We start from the raw sequence: 9273 nt of genomic DNA on the forward strand, positions 1-9273 counted from the left end.
TAAACTAAATTGGTTGTGTATGACCGTGTGTGTGAATGAGTGTGTGTGGGTGTTTCTCAGTACTGGGTTGCAGCTGGAAGGGCATCCGCAGTGTAAAACATATGCTGGATAAGTTGGTGGTTGATTCTGTTGTGGATACCCCTGATGAATAAAGGGACTAAGCTGTTTATTCTACGAAATGGCATAGAATGGTACACAATTTAAGACACAAATACAGACTGAAAATTTAGCACTGCTAATCATTTTTAAGCGTGGCCGATTAATCACCATTTACTTTCTGGGCAGTTTAATAAAAGTCTTTTAAGTTCTCCAGAAGTAGGTCTGAAAAGCTTGTAAGAATGAACAAATCATGTTGTTGTGCATCTGTGTAATATTTTCTGATCTTCTTGACACTTGCAGTTCTTGATGTCGGGATGGGCAACAACGTACACTTGGAGATGTGACCTTTGTGACCCGTCCAGCAGTCCTCAAGCTCTCAGAGTAAGTTTACTTCTTTCAAGCATGTCCTTCTGTTCCTCAAACTTCTGAACAAGCAGTTTGACTCATTATGTTTCTCCTTGTATCCTCAGATGGTTAGAGCGGCCTGGTTGTTCTATTTTTCCAAATATATTGAACTTCTCGATACGGTGAGAAATGGAATCGTTTGTTATGTCTCCGTTAAAATGTTAAAGGGATAGTTCACCCAAAAATAAAAATGTACTCGTTATTTACTCAAACAGGTTTGGAACGGGTAAATGATGACAGAATTTTCGTTTTTGGGTGAAGTATGCCTTGAATTGAATTGCTGTTTTTGAAGTAAGTCATAATGTGAACTAAATCTGTTTCTGTGATTCAGGTGTTTTTTGTGTTGAGAAAGAAGCACAGTCAGGTGACGTTCCTGCATATCTTCCATCATTCTGTCTTGCCTTGGACCTGGTGGTGGGGCATCACACTTACTCCTGGTGAGACTAAATCTGGTTTATAGATCGGTAGTGATTAACTTGTGGCTTGCTTTAAGACCCATAGACACATTCAGGCTTACATTATTTAATTAAACCACAATTATCAATCCAAACCTGCCATGCATGAACACACTCTTACAAATCAATTTAGGAGATTTTAGGGTATTTGTGTTCCCTACTAGAATACTAATTTTGTTCTCCTGTGTGTAAAAAGTTACTACATGAGAATTATGGTTGTTTGCTAACTGTTCTAAAGACATGCAATTGCAATCATTTCTATACATTTTCTTGTGAAATTTACAGCGGGTGGCATGGGTTCTTTCCATGCTTTGGTCAACGCCTGTGTCCATGTCATCATGTACACATACTATGGTCTGGCTGCTGCAGGGCCTCGTTTCCAGAAGTATTTGTGGTGGAAAAAGTACATGACTGCTATCCAGCTAGTAAGTATTGACTCAATAACACTTTCTTTTAGTGATTAAAGGGAATTTGGGATTAAGAAGATTCATTTGTTCACTAAACAATAAACATTCTACCATCATTTACTCACAATCAGAATTAAGTTATAAAGTAACTAATCACTGTAATTAAATTACTTTTCTGCTGAAAAGGTAAAGGGATTACTTTCAATTTTTGGGTAGTCTGATTACAATTACTTGCCTAAAATACTTTACATAAATTCAATAGGCATGTATAAATCAATTCAGAGGAGAATATATATAGCAAAAAATATGAGCAATATCACACAAGTAGCAGTGCCATATGGCTGTAAATTGGCACTCGTGAGAGGTGTGCCTTAGTGTCCCACCAGTGACAATGCTACTTGTGTGTATATAAAAAAAGAAAATTAAACATGGAGAGTCTCAAAAGCCCTATTGAACGCCATTCATTCACATCTGCAGCTGACGTCAGAACAGCAAAAACTGTTGCTACTTCACAAATGTCCCTTTAGAGCTAGCATTTGAATGGTTTTCTAGCGTAATATCTGAAGTGATGACAAAACAGGTGATTCTGCTCACATTTTAAGAGTATACGGCTGAACAGCATGAAATGTCATCAGTCTAGAGATACTTCCCAGTATTTCTCTGTTGCAATCAGGAAATCACAATAACTAACCTCGAAAAAGCCAAAGCAGTGCAAACAGAGAAGATTAGCAGATTACTATGGTATAAATACAGAGAGATCGACTTCGAATCTCACCTTTACCTGATTTAAATGATTTGATCAGTTTTTCTGCAATTAATTATATAAATAAATAAAGAAACTTCATAGTTGCAATCTAAATAACTACATTCTCACCTAAAAAGCCTCAAAAGTTCATTATGTTGTGCAACAGCTGCAATATTTGTCAAACTGTAATGAGTTTATTGATCTGCTGTGCGAGCACAGTAATACAGAAGGGTGAGTTAAGGCTACCATTCTAGAACAGAACTGAATATATATATTAGGCTTGGGCAGTATCCAAATTTTGAATTTCCCTATTTTACCCTGGTATCCGGTATTACCGTGCATAATAAAAAAAATTATGACGTAAGGCTTAGACATCGTCACCAAACTGTTGGCTTGTGCCTAAACCATTCAGAAACTGAATACTGTATATATTTGACCTTAGGTTCGCAGTCACCTGTTAGTCTTGTTGGTATCAGAGATCTGCGCAGGATGATCTCTCTCATTCACACACACACACATAAACGCACGCATGCATGCGCACACACACAAAGACAGCACCAAGCGACACACAGCACTACGATCTCTCTCTTTTTCACACACACACACACACACACACACACACACACACACACACACACACCATCCACACGGATATGCGTGTTCTTGCTCGGGAGCTAGACCACGTGCCCACTCTCTTTCAAATCACACCACAGTTACCAACTGCTCCCGCGCTATATTTGGAAATTTGTTCCCGCACCACAAGAAATCTGGTGGGCTCCCGTGGTACAGCAGCAGGAATGCAGACCTCTAATTTGTATTTACTACGTCTCCCTTTTCGTTCGGTCGAAACCGAAAATACATTTTACATTTATTAAGGCAACTACATATGAAAAAAAATTGCAATTAGTTCACAAAAGTATAAGGTATAAAATCCGAGTAATTTTAATTATGTATGTTGTGTTGTTCTGATATTTTGCCAGATTGTATTTGTTCGATAACTGCACATGCTTTAAAAACAATTAAGCCGCTTTTCCACTATCGTGCTGAATCGTTCTTTAAACAGAACTGTTCCATTCCGTGCCAAACCGGGCCAGACAGCACGGATACGGTTTCATTTTCCACTGTCGTGTTGCGACAAAGCTCTTTAAAACATTACACAAAACGCATCAGTAGTTGCCTTGGTAACGCAATGTAAACGGCTCCCTTTGTTCAACTAAAGTTAAATAAGAGCCGAAACGATTTTTTTTTTTTTCATAAAAGCAAAAGCAACCATGTGACTAAACACTGTTATGCCGCTCTATGAAATAGGGGTGCTAAATGTGCACCCTTATTTATTTATATGTTGCGCAGCTCTGGCTAAATTTTATTTGGAGGGAAAATTACCAAAATGTAACGTGATGATTAAAAATAATTGGAGGGGAAATAAATAATATTTAAAATCTCTGAACATAACAGAAAAATAAACAATGATAAGACAACAAAAATAGTGCATTTGTATTATAGTGGCAGAAATATAATTTTGTACAGGCCTTGTCAAAGGTGAGCGGGCATGTTTCTCCCAGATCAGAGCGAGTTTTGTGCTGTGAAATACAGCGCTGCGTGCAATAAACTCACATTCAGCAGGCGAAGTAGGTCTGTATTCAAGTCAATAAAATAATAACGTTAATGAATAAAATATCTTCTTAAGAATGTGATGAGTTATTCACTTCTCTGCCAGAGACTGCTCTATGCTCTCATCCCATACGATCCCATACGAACCACTAACATCATTAATTTAGGAAATCATCCACCCTTTTCAAACTGTATCGTTTTGACCTGGATCGTTATTTTATATTAAATGTACTGTAGTTTATTGAGGATGTCTGATGACGAGCGCGCTTCTGCTGAGCCAGCTGTGGTAGCTTAGCAACCGAGTCGCGACGTCAACACACAGAATCTGTCAGCACAGTTCAGCACGGTTGTCTAACTGTGCCGAGAATTCCGGGCTGAGAACGGTTTGTAATCGTGCCGCGCCGTTCCAGGCTCAGTGGAGAAACAACCGTAACCGTACCGAAGTGTTCTTAGAACGGTTTGGCACGATAGTGGAAAAGCAGCTTTAGTTTCAAAATGTATGCCAATATACATAATACAGCATGTATGAAATATGGTTTCACTAATTTTAGGTGTTTTGTTGCATGTATTGTTTACAATATTTCTGTAATAAATTATTTGTGATTATTCGGTAAAACAAATCTAAAAGGTCCTGTTTGACATTCATTTTTAAGAATTAAGAGTTTTATTTTTATTGTATATGCACCGAGATGTATGTGGATTAATATTTAGTCAAATCAGTTTGTTCGTATTTAGTAACCAAGTTATTTTTCAGACTAAGTAATTAAATTCAATGGTAACGATGTAATTAATAATTAATTACATTTTTGAAGTATTTTACCACCCAGCATTACTCGCAGCCAACTTGTTCTAAACCTGTTTGAGTTTCTTTCTTCTGTTCAACACAAAAGTTGATACACTGAAGTATGCTGGGGAAAAGGTAGCCATTGACTTCCATGGTATTTTTCATTCCTACTATGGGTATCAGAGGCTGCTTTTTTCAATATTCTTCATGAAATCTAAATTTTCATTCAACAGAAGAACAAAACTCAGTTTAGAACCACTTAAGTGTGAACTAATCAGACCCCCTAGTTTGTCAGTTTTTTTTTTTTTTTTTTTTTTTTATGATTTTTTTGCAATACAAATGACATGGACCTCACTCAGGACATGTATTAGGGCTTCCCTACAGTAATACATGTAAAACACAGATTGCTGTAAAACTCGTCACTGGCAGCAAGCATTTTATATCGTTAACTGCAGGGAAAGAGTTAAACGAAAACATTTATCGATTTTACACACACCATAATACCACCCATACATGTAAAGCACAAATACTGTCCTTCAATTTGGTCACATCCTTGAACCAATCTCCATCATTGTAAGCTGTTTGCTGTTCTGTCTGTTCCATTGCTTCGATTTGTTTGCTCAAACTTTCTTTTGCAATCTTTTACGTCAAACACACAAAACGGCCATCACGACACTGGAGTGATTTACACATGAAGTCAATGCAAAGATTGGATTAGGCATCCCATTTCAATCTTTGCATTGCCTTCATGTGTAAATCCCTCGCGTTTCATCCGCGTCTGCTTACTGCACAGGCTGCAAACCAATTCTGTCCTTTTCCATGTATTGTTTGGATTGTGAGGGCGCATGTGAGACGTCATTCTTTAAGAGACAGTCAAATATTTCATGTGCGCTGGGTATGCAACATTGATAAGTTATGTAAAACAATAAATTGCAAGCTGAAATTGACTATAATTTGATTATATGGTTTTGGAATTGGATGTTTTATGAGATTATTGATTTTTTGTGATTTTACTTAAGAATGAAATTTAATTAAGAATTTAATTAAGAATTTTGCAGGATCTCAAAAATTTGCAGTTTTTTGTTGATTTTGGGTTGGATTCAATGATCGTGGATTTGCAAAAACTAGGAGGTCTGGCTAATGTTGAGGAATTTTTCATTTTGGGGGAAACTATTCCTTAATATTCAGTTTTATTCAATTCATCTTTATTTCTATAGCGCTTTTACAATGTAGATTGTGTCAAAGCAGCTTAACATAGAAGATTATGCTAAAAGAGATTATACACTGAAGAGCAAATCCATCAATGCGCAGCTCCACAAGTCCCAAACCAAACAAGCCGTTGGCGAGAAACAAACTCCACCAAATGACGAAAGTGAAGGAAAAACCTAAACCTAGAGAAAAACCAGGCTATCCCATTCATAGTCATATCCCATTGTCTCCTATTCCATATGAACCACATTCGCTTCAAGAAGTGTCACTAATGACATTTGTGCTGCATTTTCATTTCCGCAGATTCAGTTTGTGCTGGTGACTGGCCATATCTCTCAGTATTACTTCATGGAAAAGTGTGACTACCAAGTTCCCATCTTCATTCACCTCATCCTGATCTACGGCACCTTCTTCTTCATCCTGTTCTCTAACTTCTGGATCCAGGCCTATATTAAGGGGAAGCGATTACCAGTTTCCAATGAGGACAAACCTAAACGGAACGGAGTCATCACTGTGATTGACCCTGTGGTAGTGGCCAATGGCAAACACTTGGAAAACGGTAATGCGCACTACAGCAATGGATTTGCCCACAACGGGAAAGTGAAGGAAGTCTGAACCAGTCAAAACACAGCCTTCTGGAGTATCAAAGACATCATTGTTAGATTATTGTTATTGTTTTGTTCAAATCGATACGTTTTATGATAGTATGGGAGATGAAACGGCACGTTGGATCTGGCGATGGGTCTCCCTTTTTGTGTGTTTGTGGATGTTGGAGTTTGGGGAGCACTATGCATGAAGAGAGTTCGTCCACTGAAGTCGGCTTGGTTGACGTCGCTCTGACACCTGACAGCATCTCTACGGTTTAATCTGGTTGACCTGAGCTTTTTTGTTTCCTGGCATATGAGTCTCCCAGTGGTTTGCACATTGTACAGTTCTCACAGATCTAACTCAAACTTGACTGTAAATAAATGTTTCCTCACAATCGATTGGAAATGTACGAGTTGTTCATTTTCTTTTTTGTTTGTATGTTTGTTCATAACTTATCAGTTAATGTTTTCTTTTTATAATAAAATAGATTTTTTTTGCTTTACCTATTTTTATGCTTTATTTGTGAAGTGTTTTTTGCTGCTGTTGTTGTTGACAAAATAAGTGTAGTTTATATGTTTAGGATCTATTTATATACTTACAAATATGCTACTGTCCATTAGGTTTTAAAATAAATTCTGTTAAACGCCCACAAAAAAAATGTTTTGAAAAATGTTTCAAACCTGTTACCATTGGCTTCCATGGTAGAAAAAACAAATAATATTAAAGTAAATAGTTAGAGATTTTCAGCTTTTCATGAAGGTTTGGAACCTCTCGAGCAGGCATGTCCAAACTCTGCCCTGGAGGGCCGGTTTCCTGCAAAGTTTAGTTCCAACCCCAATCAGACACACCTGTGCTAGCTAATCAAGCTCTTACTAGGCTTTCTAGAAACATTCTTGCAGGTGTGTTGAGGTAAGTTGGAGCTAAAATCTGCAGGACACCTGCCCTCAAGGACCGAGTTTGGCCACCCCTGCTCTAGAGGGTGAGTACATTTTCCTCATGCCCATTCAATTTGAGGCTATCCAAAATGTCTCATTTAGTGTTGCATTCTTAAAGGGTTCATTCATCTAAATATGAAAGTTCTGTTATTAATTACTCGCCCTCACTTTGTTCTAATCTTCTGAAACCTTTATTCATCTTCGAAACACAAATTCTGAGAGCTCCCTCATCCTCCATAGACCTTAATAGCCCGAGACGTCCTGAAAAGAAAACCAAAATCTTGTCAAAACAGTTCATTTGATTTGAGTGGTTTAAATGTAATAATATGAAGCTCAGAGAATACTTTTGTGTGCCAAAAAAAAAAAAAAAAAAACTGCTAAAAGACTTGGAGAGAAAAATAGAGATATTGTGCACCATAACAAAGTCCCTTTAAGGCAAGTAATTTTGCTCAGTGGGTCATTTGAAACGCCTCTCAGGCAGTATGCTCAAGCATTCTGTTTGAATAGAAAAACATCTAATTCTCCAAAATAGCTTGGAGAATTAGATGTTTCCCTATTCAAACAGAATGCTTCCAGAATGCATCTGTGAATTACATCGACAGAACCAGTGAAAACACTCAATTTCACTCGAATACGCCCCACCCACTGATTAGTGTCAATAAAAGGAAAACTTAAATGTTAAAGAAACACAATTGAAATTAAATTCAAAAATTGAATTTTATTGTTTATAAATAATCTTGCAGAACTGTGAACATTACATTTCATATCAGCAGGGGAGATTGGTAATGTTTTAAGCAGAAATTAACTTTTGCTGTGGTTATTAACTCATAAGAGTGGTCTACCAAAATCAGGCGTTTTGTTTCAATGTAGAACAACTCCAATATAGCTTCACTTTAAACTCAATTTACACAGCAACATTCGCTAAATTTACTGACTTAATCTTATTTATTTTAAATCTATCCGACTATGACCTTCTTTATTTCAACTGCAAATATATTTTGTCCTTTAATTTGGCAAAAAATATTGAACTGCATTTTCATTTTAAATTCCTGCTCCATCAAATGTTTCAATTTTAAATTTTTTTTATTATTAATTTTATTATATGCATTCATTTCATAAAACATATCAATCAAAGCACAGAACATTTTAATATGGAACTGAAAAATAAGTTTGTCTATTAGCAGAGGGACATAACTTACTTTCATTCCCACATGAACTCCTGCCATTTAAACCTGATTTACTTTTAAACTGAAAAAAGATAAAATATTTAAGGATGTGTTGTTGACCTAAATAACATGTAGATTGATATTATTTTGGCACATGAAAAAAGAAACACAACTTGCAATAATAATAAAAAAAAAAATAAAAAAAAGAACCGGTACAATAACTTACTTTCGGCACTTAACTGTAACAGTCCTGAAATCACATGATATTTGGCAGCTCCATCAAGGTGTGCATGCTAGGATCAGGGTGAGGGCAGGTTGGAGCACTCACTCTGATCCCCCAGGCTCTGCGTTGGTTGGGGAAATTCCAAATTGAACCAGAAGAAACAAATACATTTGGCTTAAGATTGGCAAGGAAAACTCTGTAAAACTACTTCCCCTTTCCTAAACTTTGAAATGCCTACTTGACTACATCCAATTAACTTCCAGCCAAATAAACTTTTTTTTTTTTTTTTGGTGTGTATAACTAACTTTAAAATGAAAAAAAAAAATTATTACATTTAAATAATTTTTTTATTATAAAATATTATTTATTTATATTTATTAAATTGACTGTGTATTATATATATATAATATATAATAAATAATATTTTATAATAAAAATTTATTTTTTAAAAAAATGTAATAAATAATCATTTTAAATAATATTTTTTTCATTTTTAAAGTTAGTTATACACATCAAAAAAAAAAAAAATTAATAAATCAATTTATTTTCCCAGTATTGTGCAACCAAGTCATACATGCATATTATGATCTTAGAAACATCATAATTATTCATTTCTTGAGCTGATGAACTTAAACTGACCACACAA

At 35.9% G+C, this 9273-nt stretch overlaps 1 protein-coding gene across 2 annotated transcripts in view; it reads left to right on the forward strand.

Moving 5' to 3' along the window:
- elovl1a (ELOVL fatty acid elongase 1a) overlaps positions 1-6807 on the forward strand; it is a 51677-nt gene extending 44870 nt beyond the window's left edge. The window contains exons 4-8 of one of the 2 annotated variants that reach the window (NM_001005989.3): positions 400-480; positions 570-626; positions 836-941; positions 1245-1384; positions 6019-6807. In NM_001005989.3, the coding sequence (NP_001005989.1) occupies positions 400-480; positions 570-626; positions 836-941; positions 1245-1384; positions 6019-6330 (696 nt within the window). In that variant the 3' untranslated portion in view covers positions 6331-6807. The remainder of the gene's footprint in view (positions 1-399; positions 481-569; positions 627-835; positions 942-1244; positions 1385-6018) is intronic. The other variant, XM_005171196.6, reaches the window with a different exon arrangement.
- The last annotated feature ends 2466 nt before the right edge of the window (positions 6808-9273 follow it).

The sequence above is a fragment of the Danio rerio genome, chromosome 2 (assembly GCF_049306965.1).
Source record: "Danio rerio strain Tuebingen ecotype United States chromosome 2, GRCz12tu, whole genome shotgun sequence".
NCBI classification, from domain to species: Eukaryota; Metazoa; Chordata; class Actinopteri; order Cypriniformes; family Danionidae; genus Danio; species Danio rerio.